This window comes from Sinohyriopsis cumingii, chromosome 2 (genome assembly GCF_028554795.1).
Source record: "Sinohyriopsis cumingii isolate HCF-2022 chromosome 2, ASM2855479v2, whole genome shotgun sequence".
Taxonomy (NCBI): domain Eukaryota; kingdom Metazoa; phylum Mollusca; class Bivalvia; order Unionida; family Unionidae; genus Sinohyriopsis; species Sinohyriopsis cumingii.
In genome coordinates this window covers 22,424,218-22,446,269 of record NC_142962.1, presented here as the reverse complement: position 1 = coordinate 22,446,269, position 22,052 = coordinate 22,424,218, and the positions used below count along the sequence as shown (strand labels likewise).

General features: G+C 33.0%; 1 protein-coding gene across 1 annotated transcript in view; it reads right to left on the bottom strand.

Moving 5' to 3' along the window:
* LOC149804453 (nesprin-1-like) overlaps positions 1-22,052 on the bottom strand; it is a 572,886-nt gene that overhangs the window by 6,496 nt on the left and 544,338 nt on the right. Inside the window, exons 140-144 of the mRNA XM_089940603.1 lie at positions 21,194-21,223; positions 17,370-17,699; positions 15,746-15,958; positions 14,353-14,520; positions 1,398-1,456 (exon numbers count right to left, since the gene is read on the bottom strand). Coding sequence (XP_089796729.1) covers positions 1,398-1,456; positions 14,353-14,520; positions 15,746-15,958; positions 17,370-17,699; positions 21,194-21,223 — 800 coding nt within the window. The remainder of the gene's footprint in view (positions 1-1,397; positions 1,457-14,352; positions 14,521-15,745; positions 15,959-17,369; positions 17,700-21,193; positions 21,224-22,052) is intronic.

Genomic DNA, 22,052 nt, shown 5'->3' with positions numbered 1-22,052 from the left:
TTTGCAGTTTGACTCGACTTAAAAGCAAAAATATAGTTGGTATTTGCACTACATGTAACTGATACTAAAAGTAAGTTTCAGACAGAACAAATTCTTGAGAAATCGGGCAAACATAGTTCAAATATGGCTGAAAAGGATCAATATCCATATTCCAATGACATTTCATAAAAAAGTTCATGATATATAAGTTATGACATGAAATTTGAAAACTGGTGTCCTAGGACAGAACAGTTTTGCCTATTACAATCACATGAGTAATGACGATGACAACCTAAACTAAAAATGTAGCCATTGTATTCTAGATAGTCTCAATGTGCACTCTCAAAATGAGTAGGAATTGGTTCAAATACTTCATAGTGCAAAATTATATTGGGTGGTGCCAGAAGTAAGGTATGGACTAATATTCATTCAATTCTTTGACAGATATATCTATGGCCTAGTCTTCTGGTAAGTAATTTACACTGTGCATTTGATCCATGATATAGACTTTGGCATTTTGGCATGTAGATAAGTAATGTTAGTCTGTGCATTTGGTCCAAGGTATGGACTTCTAGTTAAGTAATATTAATCTGTGCATGTTTCATTTAATCTGAATAAAGGAAATAATCATTATTCACCCATTTTTCATTAGTAACAGATGTTCATTACTAAAATGTTTATTTTTTGTAATTTCTCTAATTGTTTTACCTTTGTTATATAAGAATAAGAATAATAATAATAATAATAATAATAATAATAATAATAAAAATAGATAAATTCAAAGGAAATTATTCTGGATTGAACCTCAGGTGAATGTCAGCAATGGAAACTGAGTGTATCAATTGATATTATGTTTAGAAAATGTAAGTGGAGAAGGTGATTTAATGCTGTCACATTCAGACAGAGTCCAGTCAGTTTTTGTTGATGTTGGTGATGAACCAAATTTATTATCAAAATGATGAATACTTAGTGATGATATCAGAAGATTAATTCAGTCTGAGATCATATAAAGATGATAATAATTTGTCCTCACATAGTAGAACTGTATAAACATTTCCTAGCATTTCCTGCTGATCTTTGACCCTACACACTATGGTACCATGGGATTGAACACAGGACTTGTATACAGTATGATGCACAATATGCTGTGATACTTTGTGTTATGTCTGTATGTAACATGCATGACCAAGGTGCACTTGTCTCAACAGAAATACAGTACCAAGATACACCTGTCTGTCAACAGAAATAAAATACCAAGATGCACCTGTCTGTCAACAGAAATACAATACCAAGATACACCTGTCTCTCAATGGAAATACAATACCAAGATACAAATGTCTGTCAACAGAAATACAATACCAAGATGCACCTGTCTCTCAATGGAAATACAATATTGATGATAAAATGAAATGGATTACGTGTTGCCATCAGCTCCATCTATAGCGCGCAGGAAAGGTCTCACCATTCCGTACAAAAACTGGAGAACAACAAAACAGTAATAGAATAAAAAGTACTGAAAATACTTCTGGAAATGTAAGTACGGTGAATTAGATGAAGTACAGTGAATTAGATGACAGTGAATTAGATGTAAATACAGTGAATTAGATGTAAGTACAGTTAAGTATATTAAATCCTTTGTCCTAATTCATATCATGACAGAATACATATTTTGTATTAAATAATATATATCCAGTATATATAATTCTTGCTCTAAAACACACCTAGCTTCTTGTTTCACTCTCACATTTAATAAAAGCATATGGAAGTGAAAACGATCAAAATTGTTTAAGTGATGAATCAAGAATGGAATTTATAATTATGGCACTTTTCTAACAATCAGTCCACATTTGGTGTAATAAAACCATCCTCAACATTTAAACATTTGAATTCAAGGAGCATGTTTTAACCCAAACTTTCTCATGTTTCTCTGCTTATCACTGCATAAACAATAACAAAGGCAGAAGTACAAAACCATTTGGTGAACCACTAGTGCGAAGGGAGACTACTTCATTTAGTAATTACTTGTGTGATGTGATTTGAGCAACCCAATTTCATCCCATATTCACTATTTATTTATTCATTATTTTTGGGTAATACTTAATTAACAAAAATTCTGAAATAAAAACAAACAGTTGTTTTTAAATTTAGTTTTAAATGGTTTGTGTTCCCTCTGATAAATTCAAGAAGTCATGAGGAATGTTCAAAGACTTCAAGGATAAAACCAATGTTTTCAAATTTCAAGGAGTTTTAAAGGTTACCCTCTGATTGAGGACTTTTAAAGGTTTTACAAAGCCATACTAAAAAGAATAACATAATTTAATTTTTTTTAAATTAAAAAAAATCATTTTTTTTTCAATTGCCAGTTGTACAAGGACATATAAAAAAAGTCTGATAATGATTGGTTCATCCTAACCTGACAAGCAAACAATAATTTTATGCAGAAAGTGTGGGTCATACAGAACACTTCCGGCAATTTTAATTAAAGACAGAAAATATTTCATGATTTTGGTTTCTAAATAGATTTGAAATAGAGTAGTTCCTTACTACAAAGCATTCTAGTAAAGCATGACATGAGTATGGTCACATATATCTTCTGGGGAAAAATATAATTTTATATTGAAACAACCTTAGTATAACATAACCTCGCTTACCAGTTTAACATGGGAGTCATGTATGGCTCCCTTTAATAAAATTATATTAAGGAAGTACTGTATATTATATCTCAGTATAACACAACCTCACTTATAACATGGTAGTCTTGTGACTCCATTTAATAACATTATAATAAGAGAGTACTGTATACTGTACCTCATTTATATTATGGTACTCTTTAATGGCACTTCTAAACAGCATTATATTGAGGGAGTATTGTATATTGTATCTTATAATGTTATGTCACTTATAGGATGGTACTCCTTTATGGCTCCCATTAAAGCATTATGATGAGGGTGTACTGTATAACGTATCATAATTGTTATGTCACTTATAGCACACTGCTCTGGTGGCCAAAGTGGTTAGAGTATCTGCCACAGATGCATGAGATCTGTTTTGAACCCTGGCTTAGTCATACCAAAGACTTATAAAAATGGTATTAGCAGCTGCCTTGTTTGGTATTCAGCATTAAGAGGTTAGTGTTAGGACTGGTCAGCCTGGTGTCAGGATAATGTAAATGGGTGGGACATCATGCTACATGTCTGCAGCATGATGCCCCAGTACTAGACATCACTATGAACTGCATACACCATAGCGATACGACAAAAACTTTAAGCTGCATTAAAAATTCAAATGACACACACTCACTTATAGCACAGCACTCTTATGACTCCCATTAAAAGCATTTTATTGAGGGAGTACTGTTTTATGTAACTCAGAATAATGTGACCTCAAAGCATGGTACTCTTTTATGGCTCCCATTAAAAGCATTTAACTGATGGAGTACTATATAATATATTATAATCTGCTGTCACTTATAGCACAGCACTCTTATGGCTCCCATTAAAAGCATTTTATTGAGGGAGTACTGTTTAATGTAACTCAGAATAATGTGACCTCAAAGCATGGTACTCTTTTATGGCTCCCATGAAAAGCATTACAGCGAGTGAACACTGTAGTTAACATTTGATGAAAGTGTTCTCTCAGTACCAAAGGATGATTATTGCAAATTTTAGGCACTTGGGTATCAGGATGAGAGGCTATAACTAATATTACAAATTTCTGGCAAATGTCCAGCAGTATGGCCATGTTTCCAAATACAAAGAGTATTTGATTCAAGGAAAATAATTTTTTAAAAACTCAAGGTAGCCAATGTGATCAAAATAAAGATTACATTGTTCAAAATGCTGACTGTGCTATATTTAAACAAAAATATAAGATAGTGCATTGTGGTTGTGATAATTGTGATTCTCAAGTTGACATAAAATACATTTCCAGTGGAACTAGCTTCTATGTATATGTGTACATATGTATCCAAGTATATATAGGGTTCAAGAGCAATGTGAAATGTATATGTGTACATATGTATCCAAGTATATATAGGGTTCAACAGCAATGTGAAATGTATATCTGTACATATGTATCCATGTATATATAGGGTTCAAGAGCAATGTGAAATGTATGTGTACATATGTATCCAAGTATATATAGGGTTCAACAGCAATGTTAATTTAATAAATTTCAAGATTTAAAAAAAAATGCTTGAGGTCCAAGTACACATGTTACTTTTGCACTTTTATTCTTATCTGTATAAATTTTGTCTGAAATTGAGCATTGCAAGTTAATCCAGTACCTGTAACTGAGTGCTCTGCCTTTTGCAGACCATTATTAACTCTGCACTTTAAGTGAGCACTCAGAGACAAGCTGGTAATGGTCATAAGTCATCATCTTGGCATTAAACATATCAGCACCTAACATGTATGACTAAGCACTAGTGATTGATGTTGATGGCTATTGGAATTTGGAGCCATGTGTAAACAGTACTTTAAGTCACTCTAAAGCACACTAACTAAATTACCCAAATACCTACAATCTAACAATTAATTATCCTAGGATTGAGCACTCTGTCAACTTAACAACATTATGTACAAAGGCAGTCACATTAACAATAATCTAAACTATGACGTGAAGAACAGTGGATACAAAAACACAGACAACACATGGGGTCTATTACCATGCAGACCTACCTGTGGTCTAGTAGTCCCACAATAGGGACACCTCTCAGGCTTATATGACAAAGAAAAAAGGGAAAGTTTGGAGAAGCTCAAAGAAATAAAACCAAAAATAGTTAAATATGTTATGAGCAAAGTTCTATGGAAATTTTGATAAGAAATTTTAAATTGCATCCCTTTGTTGTCATGGATACTGTCACTGTACTTAAGTTTCAGCAACTTAAAAGTGAATGTCCCTTCATTTGGATGTCCAAGCAAAGAATATTACTGTCAAAACATTTTTATCAGAGCATAAATTAGTCTCAGTAATATTTATTTCACTAACATTTACTTAGAAATCAATCTCTATGAAGATTTCACATTTGTCTATTTATTCCTATGCTGATTAAACTTGGCAGACATTTTTGAAATTCTCACAGAAAGAGATTGCTCTGGTGCCCTAGTGGTTAGAGCATCCGCCTCGGATGTGGGAGGTTGTGGGTTTGATCACCGGCCGAGTCATACCAAAGACTTATAAAAAATGGTACTTGCTTGGCACTCAGCATTAAGAAGTTGGTGTTAGGACTGGTCAGCCTGGTGCCAGGGTTATGTGACTAGAATTGGAGCTACATGTCTGCGACATGATGCCCCACTGTTAGATATCACTATAAACTGTCACACTGCAGACATCATAGTGATATGACTGAAAAATTGTTAAAGCTACGTTAAAAATCCAAATCACACACACACACTCACAGAAAGAGACCTCGTGACATTTCAACACAAATCAGCATTCTGTTGCTTTCAAAAATAAACCATCATTAACTTCTGGCCAGTATTGATGAATAAAGAGCTGAATACCACCTTGAAAAAGGCTACAGACTGTAACATGTAGCACTCATGTATAAATAATGCATACCAAATTTTAACATGCAATTGTAATCACTCATCTGTAAATAATGCATTTCCAATCATAACATGTAACTGTAATCCATCATCATAAATAATGCATTTCCAATCATAACATGTAACTGTAATCAGTCATCATAAACAATGCATACCCAATCATAACATGTAACTGTAATCAGTCAACATAAATAATGCATTTCCAATCATAACATGTAACTGTAATCAATCATCATAAATAATGCATACCCAATCATAACATGTAACTGTAATCAGTCATCATAAATAATGCATACCCAACCATAACATGTAACTGCAATCAATCATCATAAATAATGCATCCCCAATCATAACATGTAACTATAATCAGTCATCATAAATAATGCATTTCCAATCATAACATGTAACTGTAATCAATCATCATAAATAATGCATTTCCAATCATAACATGTAACTGTAATCAATCATCATAAATAATGCATACCCAATCATAACATGTAACTATAATCACTCATCATAAATAATGCATTTCCAATCATAACATGTAACTGTAATCAATCATCATAAATAATGCATACCCAATCATAACATGTAACTGTAATCAATCATCATAAATAACACATACCCAGTCATAACATGTAACTGTAATCAGTCATCATAAATAATGCATACCCAGTCAGAACATGTAACTGTAATCAGTCATCATAAATAATGCATACCCAGTCATAACATGTAACTGTAATCAGTCATCATAAATAATGCATACCCAGTCATAACATGTAACTGTAATCAGTCATCATAAATAATGCATACCCAGTCATAACATGTAACTGTAATCAGTCATCATAAATAATGCATACCCAACCATAACATGTAACTGTAATCAATCATCGTAAATAATGCATACCCAACCATAACATGTAACTGTAATCAATCATCATAAATAATGCATACCCAATCATAACATGTAACTGTAATCAATCATCATAAATGATGAATATCCAATTGCATACTGTCTAGAATTTGAGCTACCACTGCATAATGTGCTGTTTGTGCTGCTCATGTTTTCATGTGCTGATCTTTCAGTGTGTCATGCAATGACAAATCTGGTACTCATGTTTTCATGTGCTGATCTTTCAGTGTGTCATGCAATGACAAATCTGGTACTCATGTTTTCATGTGCTGATCTTTCAGTGTGTCATGCAATGACAAATCTGGTACTCATGTTTTCATGTGCTGATCTTTCAGTGTGTCACACAGTGACATATCTGGTATTCATGTTTTCTTTTGCTGATCTTTCAGTGTGTCATGCAATGACAAATCTGGTACTCATGTTTTCATGTGCTGATCTTTCAGTGCGTCACAGTGACATATCTGGTATTCATGTTTTCTTTTGCTGATCTTTCAGTGTGTCATGCAATGACAAATCTGGTACTCATGTTTTCATGTGCTGATCTTTCAGTGCGTCACACAGTGACATATCTGGTATTCATGTTTTCTTCTGCTGATCTTTCAGTGTGTCATGCAATGACAAATCTGGTACTCATGTTTTCATGTGCTGATCTTTCAGTGCATCATGCAGTGACATCTGGTATTCATGTTTTCTTTTGCTGATCTTTCAGTGTGTCATGCAATGACAAATCTGGTACTCATGTTTTCATGTTCTGATCTTTCAGTGCGTCTTGTAGTGACAGATCTGGTACTCATGTTTTCTTGTGCTGATCTTTCAGTGTGTCGAGCAAGGACAGATCTGGTAATCATGTTTTCATGTGCTGATCTTTCAGTGTGTCATGCAGTGACATATCTGGTATTCATGTTTTCTTTTGCTGACCTTTCAGTGTGTCATGCAATGACAAATCTGGTACTCGTGTTTTCATGTGCTGATCTTTCAGTGCGTCACACAGTGACATATCTGGTATTCATGTTTTCTTTTGCTGATCTTTCTGTGTGTCATGCAATGACAGATCTGGTACTCATGTTTTCTTGTGCTGATCTTTCAGTGTGTTGAGCAAGGACAGATCTGGTAATCATGTTTTCATGTGCTGATCTTTTAGAGTGTCATGCAGTGACATATCTGGTATTCATGTTTTCTTTTGCTGATCTTTCAGTGTGTCATGCAATGACAGATCTAGTACTCATGTTTTCTTGTGCTGATCTTTCCGTGCATCATGCAATGACAGATCTGGTACTAATGTTTTGATGTGCTGATGTGTCAGTGTGTCACGCAATGACATATCTGGCACTAATGTTTTCTTGTGCAGACAATGATCTTTTAGTGTCATGCAATGACAGATATTGTACTCATGTTTTCATGTGCAGACAATAAGCAGCCAGTGCATTATGCAATCTGGGTCCAAATTTTTTTTCTGTACTTGGATGTCACATGTAAATATTTTGAGTGAAGGATTTTGAGAGAAATGCGACAAAAATGGTAATGCTCTTCTTTTAAATGCAAATAAATATGTAAATATGTGTTCATTTTTAAGTAAAAGCTAGTGCCTCATCAGCATAGAACATACCAACAGTCAACAGTTTGCTGACACTAAACTACACTGCTAAAGCATCCATATCAGAGAAAAAATCTTACATTTACAAATTCACAACTTTTCTATATATTTTTGAACTTCAAGGCTTCAATTAAAATCCAATGATTTTTTTTGTTAGAAAAATGAAAGAATCAATATAAAAACAATGTGTCTGATAAATGCTTGGAGAAAACATGTATCTAAAATTTTGTTTTAAAGGTAAAAAGCTTTCATGGAAATCAGATGTCAAATGAAAATGTCTGTCTCTTTTATCAGTAGTAATAATATCATATGTCGTTCATATTCATTAGCTTCATGACATCATATCATAACAATGGATTAATGTACTGTAATATAATTGATCTCTATTAAGGTCTCATCAATGTGAGACAGTGATCATATCACAATATATAACTGATCTCATTCAAAGTCTCACTAATGTAAGACCATGAACACATCACAATATATATTTGATCTCGTACAAGGTCTCATCAATGTGAGACCATGAACATATAATAATATAAATCTGATCTCATTCAACATCTCATCAGTGTTAGACTATGAACATATCATAATATATAACTGATCTCATTCAAGGTTTCATCAATGTGAGACCATGAATATGTCATAATATAAAGCTGATCTCATTCAAAGTCTCATCAATGTTAGACCATGAACAAATAATATATAACTGATCTCAGTCAAGGTCTCATCAATGTGAGACCATGAATGTATCATAATATATATAACTGATCTCGTTCAAGGTTTCATCAATGTGAGACCATGAATGTGTCAAAATATATAACTGATCTCACTCAAGGTTTCATCAATGTGAGACCATGAATATGTCATAATATATAGCTGATCTCATTCAAAGTCTCAACAATATTAGACCATGAACAAATAATATATAACTGATCTCATTCAAGGTCTCATCACTGTGAGACCATGAATGTATCATAATATATATAACTGATGTCATTCAAGGTCTCATCAATGTGAGACCATGAACTTATCATAATTTATAACTGATCTCATTCAAGATCTCATCAGTGTGAAATCATGAACATATCACAATATATAACTGATCTTGTACAAGGTCTCATCAATGTGAGACCATGAACATTTTAATGTATAACTGATCTCTTTTAAGGTCTCATCAACATAAAACCATCAACATGTCACATGAATGTGTGTGAAATCCTATACATAGTTAACATCATTGTAGATCAAGCCACATAAACTACTGTTAATCTATCAAAGTAGAGATAGCACTGTCAAAGAAACATTTTCTCTGTCAGTAAAGACATATGTTTATAAACCTAGCAGAATGATAGAATACTGAATGAGGAGAAAATTACTGGCTATCAAGTGCATTTGGGTAACATGTCCACATGGTTATGAATGGGAATTACCTTAAGACTGAACTACATTATAGGAAATATGACATAATCAGCTTGTATTAAAACTTTTTCTTGCAAATGATTTTGTATAAGATGATTCAATACTATAAGATAATGATAAAGATTCCAATTAACATCAAAATACTTTATTTTTATTCATGAATAAGATCCTCCAGTAAACGTGAAATATAACAAACTCTGAAATGAGATCATGATGTAGAAACAATCATGACAAAAGAATACGAAAGAAAATATATCAATGAATGTGAAAAATAATGACCAAATTTGGCCAAAAGATTATTACATATTTAACCAGTCATCTGTAGATTAAATACCCTCCTTCCCCTCCCACTTATGTAAAAATTCCAAGTACCATCCCCTCACTTATGTAAAGATTCCAAGTAAAAAGTACCATCCCCCCCACTTACGTAAAGATTCCAACTAAAAAGTACCATCCCCCCACTTATATAAAGATTCCAACTGAAAAGTACCATCCCCCCACTTACGTAAAGATTCCAGCTAAAATGTACTGTATGTTCCAGGGCCCTGAGTGGCCAAGTGGTCTAAAGTGCTCACCATTACGGATCACTGCCACCTCACCTCTGTCTGCGTGGGTTCGAGTCTTGGATTCAGCCAATGTGGGTATGTGAGAAAGCTTGCCAGTAGCTTCTCGTGGGTTGATGGTTCTTTCCAGGGTTTTCCCGGGTTCTTCCTCCACCATTTACACTGGCTGCCATGTTTAGCCTATCTTATGCTGAAAAAAATGGAGTTAAACCCAATACAACAACAACAACAACAACCATATGTTCCAGCCCTCTTAATCTGTATACTGCTTACAAAAGTACCTTATTGTACAGTGCTCATCACTTATCTACTAATGTTTCCATGGTAACATTAAAAACAATGAATGCACAACATTCTATATACAAAAAGGCACCTCTACTCAACTTGTTTAACATTTTTACTAATTTTGGTTGAAATAACTTTTTGAGACTTATGCTCTGAAAATGAAACTGTATGAGGACAGACATAGTGATAGCTATTTCCCACGTATTACATACTGGTGGGATGGGGAATATGAAAGCATCTATATCTCCCCATGCTGCTAAAATGTCTGCTAGGAGATGCTATGCTTTGATGAAGATTTCATAAATTAGAAATTTGTAAACTGTATAGCGAGTGATAGGCATTGTGAGTTCTGTTAAAAAATTATATAGGGAGTGATATGGATTATGAATTATATTACAAAGTATATAGGGAATAATATGGATTATGACTATTGTTACATAGTTATGTGCATCATGAGTTGTGTTACAAAGTCTATAAGAAGTGTTAGGCAATACAAGTTTTGCTACAAAGTGTACAAGGGGTAATAGGCAATATGAATTTTGTTATAAAGTATATAGTAAGTGACATGCATCAAGAATTGTGTTACAAAGTATAAAGGGAGTGACAGGCATCATTAATTTTGTTACAAAATGTATAGGAAGTGATAGGCATTATGAATTTTGTTACAAAGTAAAATATATAGGGAGCGATATGCATCATTAGTTTTGTTACAAAGTATATAGAAAGTGATACACATTATGGGTTTTGTCTCAGAGTGTATAGGGAGTGATACACATTAAGAGTTTTGTTCTAGAAATGATGGATAGATGATGAACCAACAGCATGTACATGTAGTAATGTTTGACAGCACATCAGCATAATAGTGACTATATGGTGCCAAAAAAGGTAAAGTTAGGAAAATGTGAAAATCGATTGCACAACAATTTAAGATGATAAACCCTTCTAATAAATGTAAAAATAAAAAATGAAATATAAATATGTTACAATTCTGTAAAATACACATAAAATAAATGATGAAATAGAAAATGCAAAATCCTTCAAACATTATACATTGCAAATGTCAATTATTATTTTGGGAGGTTTAGATAACCTCAGTAGTGATTCAGGAATACAGAATTGTGCAATATTTGAAACACTTATGTTTGCTGCTTTTAGGTGTAAAAGTGGAATTAAATTTGGTTTCGAAGTGTGTATGATTTAGAATTTTGGCCTATATATGGTATCATGTGTTGGATTAGATGGATTTCATGACAGCTTGGAATTTAGGCCTATAGATAGTATCATATACTGGATTAGATGGATTTCATGACAGTTTGGAATTTAGGCCTACAGATGGTATCATATGCTGGATTAGATGGATTTCATGACAGTTTGGAATTTAGGCCTATAGATGGTATCATATACTGGATTAGATGGATTTCATGACAGTTTGGCAGTATATGGAAGATCCAGAACAGGCTAAAATATTCAAAATATTGGAAGTGAAGAACTGTGAAAAGCATAACTACGCCACTAGAATAATATTTTGCAATGTTACCATGGAAACAATTGTGTGGTGGAAAATGTAAGGATGAAAATATTACTGAAACTGATAAACTGTGAATAGCAAAAGGCATATTAGACTACCAGTCTATTATGTGTAAAACACTCCATCATTATGCAGACCATGGGAGTCATAAAGTATATCACCTTACAGTGAGACCAGCTTATAATGATGTACCTGATGGATACCACTCAATGAAATGGAATCCATCACCATCCTCACTTTATAACAAGAACCATGCCATATTCAAGGGCCTTATAATGAAGAGACACTGAGAGATCTTAAATGGTTTGGGAGTTATAATCAGAAATGAAAGTGGGAATGAATGATGGATGAACAAATAAATGGATTGCAATGTTAAAAATACTGAAACTTAAAAATTGGGAATAGTAAAATGAACATTTACACTACTGGTTCAATAAGAGTACCAAAATTTCACTGACGGACCTAAATGGTTTTCAAGTGTTTGCCTGGAAATTAAAACATGTATAATGGATGGATGGGCAAACAGATTGATCAAAACTGAAAAACTGTGAATAGCAGAACACCTACACCGCTGGTCTAATATGTGTATACAATTTCATACAGAAATAGACTTATGCTCCAGAAATGAAAGAGTGAAAGAATGATGGATGGATAAATAAATGAAGAAAACATTAAAAATGCTGAAAGGTTAACTTGGATTATTAGTCTATTTGTGTCAAGAGAAAATATAAATGGGGTTTGAAATTTCGTCCTAAAGAAGAAGGTGTAGAATAATGGATAGATTGATGGATGGACAAGAATCACACCAAAAGAGAAAAATGGAAGAAGACAAATCTGGACCCATAATCTAACATATGTAATAAAACTCATGAAGATATTTTAAACAGTTTGAGGACCATGCTCCAAAATGTTTATTTCCCTCACCACCCAATAATAGACCCACACCCAAGACTGCTTTCCTGGCTCATTGCTACAAGGGAGATAAATGCAAGAGCAATTGGTTAAGAAGTCTGGGTTAGTAGGGTGTAATCTGCTGAAATTTCATCCAATGTTTCAATGTTTATCTTTATCCTGATTGGATGGAATATCACTATCATTCGTCCAATACAGAAAGGTTCCTAGGCCAGATGCTTGTGTCTATGTTGCTCAAATTCTGATCATGGTATTTTGAGATAAAGGGTAAATGGTTTCTCCTTGTAACAATGTCAGCCATATTTGATGGTGGAACAGAATCATTTTGTATAAATCTGAAAGGAGTTCAAACTAGACACCCTATGTCAAATGTTAATCAGTTGTTTGCAAGTTATTAATGGTTTTCTATTTTCAGCAACAGCAGCCATATTTGATAGCGAATTCACATCATTTTGTACAAACTTAAAAGCATGTCTCTCCAGAATGATTTCTGTAAATTTGGTCTAATTCTGAACAGTGGTTTTTGAGAAGTTGTTTAAAGGAGTTCTAGTAATGGTGGTTGTATTCAACAGTGAATTATCATACTTTGTATAAATTTGAAAGTCCTTTATAAAAGAAAGCTGTTAAAATTGGTCGATTTCTTCTGAGCAGTTTCTGGAAAGCAGCTTTAAAGTTTATTTATGTTTAGTAATGTTTTCTGTACCAGACAGTAGATTTGAAAGCACTTCATATGAGGATGCTTTATATTTAATTTGTTAAACTTCTGTTGAGCCATTCTTGAGAAGTCATTCAAATATTTTCTGTTTTTAGTAATGGTGGCTTTATATCATGGCCAGTCAGCATCATTTGGAAACAAATTAAAGGTATTTCACCCAGGATGCTTTATCAATATTAGCAGTTTTGAAGAGGATGATGTTTAAAGGTCTTGATATTTTTGGTAAAGGCTGCCATATTTTGATGGTAGATCAGCATTTGTACAAAATAAAAGATTGTTACCCACCTGGATGCTTTCTGTCAAATATGATAAAAGTCTGTTCAGCAGATTGGTAGAAATTGTTGTTTAAATATTTTTCTATATTTAGTAATTGCAGCCATATTTGATGGTGTACGTCATTATTTGTACAAATCTGAAAGGCCTTTATGCCTGGATTATATGTGACAAGTTTGCTTCAAACTGGTCTGGTGAGTTTTAAGTAGAAAATATCAATTGTTGATTGACAATGAAAATTTTTTTAATTTTTGTGTAACTGTTACCATAGCTGAATGACGATCAGAATTACATATGTAAATTTATAAAGAGGTTCAAGGTAGGGTGGTTTTGTTTTTCTTTTTAGAAAATGCTTAATTTTTTATATGCTTTTAGTAATGTGGATACATCTGATGGCAGATCAACATTATTAGTAAAAATTTGAAAGTCCTTCTTGCCAGGATGCTCTGTGCCAAATGCGTTCCAAATTGATCCAGTTGATTTTGAGTAGAAAATTAATATGGTGACTATGTATGGACACATGGCACATCAGATGCAGATCCATACTAGAAACTCACTTGATCTTATGGTCCAGTTGTAAAAAAAATATTAAAATATCAAGGTTTATAAATATCTATACCTGTCTTGTCACAGCAAATGGTGATCTTGTCCTGATTGGGGTACGGTGGGGAGTGGAAGATCCAGGACGGAATATGGAGGGGTGGGAGGGGGTGCTGGTTCTTCCACCCCGTGGACTGCTCAAGTCAGATGAACCTGACCCACTCATATCCAGACTATGACTGGTGCCCTGTAATAGATATTATAACCCTTTTTAGAGACAATAATAACTCCAGAGTGAGGAATTCTGTTTTGATTTAATGTATCTTGCAGGTTCAACAAGACTTTCACAGATCATGTATCTTGCCTGCTTTGCTCTAACAAGGTCAAAAGAAGAAGAACAATAAGTAATTGTGATTTGCTTTCTAGGGATGTAACAAATCTAACTGAGTCCTTTGATGACTATGCAATGTAAGAAATCTGAGTCCTTTGATGACTATGCAATGTAACAAATCTAATGGAGTCCTTTGATGACTATGCATGCAACAGTTTGAGGTATAATGAGCTGAATGAACAATTTGAAACTACAAAGTGGTAGGTATATTGTTGTTACGATTGACTAACAGCCCTCAATATATAAGTACCCATCAAGTTACAAGAATTGACTAGTAGCCATCACTATAAAAGTACCCCTCATGTTACATGAATTGACCAATAGCCCTCAATATAAATATACCCACCAAGTTACATGAATTGACAAATAGTCCTCAGTAGAAAAGTACCCATCAAATTACATAAATTGACAAATAGCCCTCAATATGAAAGTACCCATCAAGGTACAAGAATTGACTAATAGTCCTCAATTTAAAAGTACCCACCAAGTTACATGAATTGACCAATAGCCCTCAATATAAATGTACCCACCAAGTTACATGAATTTACAAACAGCCCTCAATATAAAAGTACCCATCAAGTTACATGAATTGACTAATAGCAATCAATATGAAAGTACCCATCAAGTTACATAAAAAAAAATTTAAAATAGCCCTTAGTATGACAGTACCCATCAAGTTACATGTACATATATGTACAGTAAGAGAACAGTTTCAGAACAAAAGAACCAAATGCAAATAAACTTAATACTCACACCAGCAGTAAAGACACCAAGAACAGTAATGTTGTTAGAAAAATGATACCAATTCCTCCCATATGCTTCATGGGAAAGACAAACCTTTCAACATCTTTTGTAAACTGACAGGCTGCATTTAACTAGATTTCTAAAAATGATCTGTGCATCTAGTATGAATAATATCAGTACATATTCAGAGTTTGTTTGAATCTCTTTTGCTTATTTAAATTTTCATATGAATAAAAATTTTGTATGATATAGTGGATACTGTGATACAGTCAAGATCAATGTACCAATTATACTGAACTTAATAGAGGCAGAGATGTGATCAATATTTTAAGCTTACTGAGGTAGATTTGTTAATATCCAATTTGTCCTCAAGGCAGGAGATGTATGAGGAGCAGAGACGAAGGAGTGCTCTGAGACGATTAGCAATGATATGCATTTTGTCTTTGGCCTGTGCCATTTCTGTGGAGTCAGAATTCTCCAGCAGCTGATCTGCAGTCTCCTTAAGGGACATCACTCTAGGACGATTCTTCTCCAGGTCCAACTTCAGATCCTGTTATCAAAACATGAAAGATTAATTTGAAATAAAATACCCCAGACTTTATAAATATGATGACTATGAAATAATAACATGACTAAAAATGAACCTTCTAGTGCCTACAAAGCATCTGACAAAACTTTGGTCAGAATCAAATCCCAAACAAATGAAAAGTCATGCTGATAACTATTTTCTACAAGCTGCATACATCTGAAAGTAAACTATACCATCTAAATTCATGAATGTCAGAATGAATTCTAAACCATCTTGATTCATATATATTAGAAGAAGAAAAAAACTATGCCATCTTGTTTCTGTATAAAACAATACAATCTTAATTCTTTATACATCAGAAAGAAAACTGTACTATCTTGATTCCTTATACTTCAGAAAGAAAACTATACCATCTTGATTTCTGATACATCAGAAAGAAAACTATCCCATCTTGACTCCTTATATATCAGAAAGAAAACTATACCATTTGATTCCTTATACATCATAATTTTTTTTATCCCATCTTGATTCCTGATACATCAGAAAGAAAACTATCCTATCTTGATTCCATATACATCAGATTGAAAACTATACCATCTTGATTCCTGATACATCAGAAAGAAAACTATCCCATCTTGACTCCTTATATATCAGAAAGAAAACTATACCATCTTGATTTCTTATACATGAGAAAGAAAATTATACCATCTTGATTCCTTATACATGAGAAAGAACACTATACCATCTTGATTCCTTATACATCAGAAAGAAAACTATCCCATCTTGACTCCTTATATATCAGAAAGAAAACTATACCATCTTGATTTCTTATACATGAGAAAGAAAATTTTACCATCTTGATTCCTTATACATGAGAAAGAAAACTATACCATCTTGATTCCTTATACATGAGAAAGAAAATTATACCATCTTGATTCCTTATACATGAGAAAGAAAATTATACCATCTTGATTCCTTATATATCAGAAAGAAAACTAAACCATCTTGATCCTTAGTAATTTCACATACTTGGAGCCTAAATGTCTTAAGAATTTAAATTTTTTCAGCAATATAGCACTGCCTTCATCAGAATGAATTGCCAGCCCTCTACACCAGTCTCCTCATATCATGTGACCATTATAAGTCACATGATCAACATTAGTTGTTGATGAAGGCAGTGTGATGTTGCCCCAAAAAAATGAATTCTTAATATAATAATGTTCTGTGTATGGGAAATTACTAATGATCATAAATTATCCAGAGCAAGGAAGCAACCTTTTCATTTGTACACCATCTTGAATCTGTGCTTGAATGTACTAGATATTTTGATTTTAACAAAATTATATTATCTGGTAAATGCACAATATCAAAAATATGTCATGGGATAAAGAGATAAGGGAGGTAACTATATTGCCCATATATGGACACTCACCACTAGCTTCATGTGTTTGGACCACAAAATAGCATCTTCAGCCATCAAGTCAATTGGTTCACACTGCTGGATTCTGGTCTCCAAATTTTCCAGCCAGAGCAGCAGGTCATGAATTGTGTGGTGGAATTCCTGACACTGCATGAGTGCCCTCTGAAGGTCTTTTTGAAGCTGTGTTGCATGCTGACATATCACCTCCCATCGCTTGTTCATTTGTCGAAGGCGGGCCTTGAGTTGTCTCCCTTCCTCAGACTTGCTGTCTATGAGAGTCTTGCTAATGAGGTTTATTGAGAGAACCCTGGCTTTCTTGGACTCTAACTGGACCAAAAAGTCCTAAAAATGATGACAAAAAGGAACATATCATGCCTGATTCATTCCAGATAATACCTAACTGTGAATCCAAACAGATACATGTGAAAGATATGGTCACAAATATTAAATATACTGGACTTTGGTGGCAAGAAAACATATTTTGGTGACTAGAACTATGCAAGCTGTTTAATTGTTCTTGATTTTGAATGTTATTCATTCAAACCCATAACAGGTTCATTTAATACTTTAAATATTTTGTTAAGATCTCTCATAATATTTAACTTATTTTAAGACCACCCATATTTCAGCTTAGTTGCTGACAATGGCTTTTTGATTAAGTCTAAGTAACCTAAACAAGGTAACCCAACATAATTTAACTCATTTCATCTCAGTCCAATATCTATTATTTAATATATTTTTAAAAATCATTTTAATATCTTAATCTTTTACTTTATACAAACACATACTTATCAGCATGGATTATCTTCTTACAGATTTTATCAATTTCTTGCATATTTAAATTTTAATGACTGACTTGTACAGCATGGACTGAATGAGTAAAGATTAAAAACATTATTTCCTGTTTCAGTATAGAAATGAAAAATTCTCATAAAGTACGAAGTTTCTGAAACTCCTGAAATTTAAAAAACAACAAAACAATTACCATAACATTTTAGTTATATGGTTGTCTTTCTAAGTAATAGTTTAATTATATCCTATAAAACCTTTATTATACATTACTGCTGACCACTGCCTTATAATTTTGTCTATCCTTATAATGTGAATGGGGGAAAACACGAATGAGAAAATTCATACACTGATCACCCACTTACAAGGCTCATGGCCCACACCCCTTTTGCTGTGAATAGTTGGCTTTATGAAAGTGGTGTCCTTTCATGGGGGTGGGAGGGGGGCAAAATGGTTAAAATGTACTATTTTCATATCAGGCAAGGTTGTCTTTAAAAATGGTGGCCTACATACGTACATACATACATATATGCATACATACAAATCATCATCAAACAAAAGGAATAGTTTACCTAAGATACACTTAAATAAATAAATAAAATAATAATAATAATAATAATAATAATAATAATAATAATAATAATAATAATAATAATAATAATTTGTTTGAAGAAGGCAACTCAGTTAGAAACAAATTAACATTCACCCCTGAGATCTTAGGAGAATATGTACATGAATACATCAATGCACTACAAGGAAATTCTTTACACAGTAAATAACAAGTACTGACAAGAACAATAATTCTAACATGCCCTTAAACATCTAAAGCCTTTATTGATCTAAATGAATCTTGCAACATCCACCAACACTGTGGACCAATAACTATCCACTAACGCTGTGGACCAATAACTATCCACTAACACTGTGGACCAATAACTATCCACTAACACTGTGGACCAATAACTATCCACTAACACTGTGGACCAATAACTATCCACCAACACTGTGGACCAATAACTATCCACTAACACTGTGGACCAATAACTATCCACCAACACTGTGGACCAATAACTATCCACTAACACTGTGGACCAATAACTATCCACTAACACTGTGGACCAATAACTATCCACTAACACTGTGGACCAATAACTATCCACCAACACTGTGGACCAATAACTATCCACTAACACTGTGGACCAATAACTATCCACTAACACTGTGGACCAATAACTATCCACCAACACTGTGGACCAATAACTATCCACTAACACTGTGGACCAACAACTATGTAGCCTGTATAGGGGGAACTCAATCTGGAGAGGAAGTCAATGGGAATATATTTGGATCTATGTAACTTGTACAGGGACACAATCAGGAGGGGATGTCAATGGGAATGTATTTGGTTTGGAACTCTGCAACTTGTACAGGGACACAATCTGGAGGGATGTCAATGGGGATATATTTGGAACTCTGTAACTTGTACAGGGACACAGTCTGGATGGGATGTCAGTGGGAACGTACTTGAAAAGCTTTACTAGCTATGAAACTTGTGGTCACAATTTTAATGGCTGGTAGAGAATGTGTCAAGGTCTATTTACAGTAATGGCATATTATGGTGATGTTTGATCAATCATTCAACTGATCAAGCGAGAGAGAGAAAGAGAGAGTGAGAGAGAAAGGGGGTCAGTCTTGAGTAAAGACATGAAGCTTGGAGTACAATGTATATACAAAATAGCTACAAGCTTGGAGTACAGCATGTATAAAACAGCTACAAGCAAATAAAGTAAAACATTATTTTGTTATCAATGATAGAAACGTAACATTTAAAAAAAAAGAATTACCCAATAAATCCAATATACATAAAGCTAACATTTGCGATGTGATCTTTTGAAACTTTGATTTACTGTAGGCAGACTTAATGTTTAATGAGAAAAGTTTAAAGCTGCAAGTAACACTGTATCCAAATGAAAAGAACATGCACTGTACATTTTTCTCTGAATTATATATATCAACAAAGTGAGTCCTTTTACCACCAATACACTCCTACTGTTTACCGTGGTGATGTTGATATGAATTTTTTAATATATATAATGTATCAAGCAAGTCACACATTAATCAACATCAAATCTCAAAAGTTCTTAGCACTTTGAAATAATATTACATATATGTTAATTATAAACTTATAAGATACAAATATTGTCTTTTTCAAGTCATTAGGCTCTGAGTTAATTATAAACATATCAGGTACAATTATTGTGCTTTTCATTAGGCTCTGAGTTAATTATAAACAATAAGGTACAAATATTGTGCTTTTCAAGTCATTAGGCTCTGAGTTAATTATAAACATATAAGGTACAATTATTGTGCTTTTCATTAGGCTCTGAGTTAACTATAAGCATATAAGATACAAATATTATGCTTTCATACAGCTCTGAGTTAATTATAACTATATGATACAAATAGTTTTTTTTAAGTCATTAGGCTCCGAGTTAATTATAAACATATAAGGTACATATATTGTGCTTTTCATTAGGCTCTGAATTAAATATAAGCATATAAGATACAAATATTGTGCTTTCATTTGGCTCAGAGTTAATTACAAATATATGATACAAATAGTCTTTTTCAAGTCATTAGGCTCTGAGTTAATTATAAACATAAATTATACAAATATTGCGTTTTTCAAGTCATTAGGCTCCCAGTTAATTATAAACATATAAGATACAAATATTGTGTTTTTCTTTGGGCTCTGAGTTAATTATAAACAATAAGGTACAAATATTGTGCTTTTCAAGTCATTAGGCTCTGAGTTAATTATAAACTTATAAGGTAAAAATACTGTGTTTTTCATTAGGCTCTGAGTTAATTATAAACAATAAGGTACAAATATTGTGCTTTTCAAGTCATTAGGCTCTGAGAAGCATAGGCACATATTTTTAAGAGAAATAAACTTGATGAAAAAGAGTGTTAGAAAGCCAGGCAAAAATTAGTTCAAAGTTTAATTTCTACAGAAATATGATTGTAGTAAAATAAAGCTGGGGTACCTTAAGTCTATCTAATGGTACTTGGTACTTCTGGAAAATTAAAATGTTGTCTTCTATTCAGTATAAGAAATTGGTCTGTAGCCAGCCATCTCTACTCTGTCATCATTATATAAACACAACTACTACAAGCAGCAAATTAGTTTTTGACTGTTACAACACGTGCAACTTTTTAATAATATATGTAAAAAAAATTAATTTACAATTATTACAAAATTTTCTTTTAGTCCAAAAATCAAATTCTACTATAAATTTTAATAGTACATGCTTTAATATTATGAATAATCTACCCTTCCAATTGTGAATTAGCAAGTTATGATCATGTTATACTTACCAAAATGCATCTACATGATTCTGTGGCCAATTATTTCCTGAGAAACTATCCTAAACACAACATTTTTAATCTAAGTCACTGAAACATCACATATAGATCACTATGACATAATTTTGGTAGGGTAAGTTGTAATCACCAAAATATCTCTATATAATGAGCTGCATGTCTCTTGACTGTTATATCATGTTATGTATATTTAATTTAATTGTTTGTCTGTCTGTTTTAATTTTTTAAAAATTTCATTACATGTTATTGTAATGTAACATTGTTTGCTGGACTTGATCTTGTCCAAAACTGAGTTCATTTCTGCTTGACCTGGTTGACTTTAAAAAAAAATAAATTCAAATTTCATTTATGTAAACAACTAATAATAGCTTCATTATTCTCTATGTGTATGAGCTTATTAACATAATTATTATTCAGGTAAACAAGAAGTGGTAAATATGTTAATCAGGGTCAGGGTTTTGGAGATTCCCATGTGAATTTTATAGGTTACTGTGTTGTAAGTAAACAAGGCTCATCAGACCA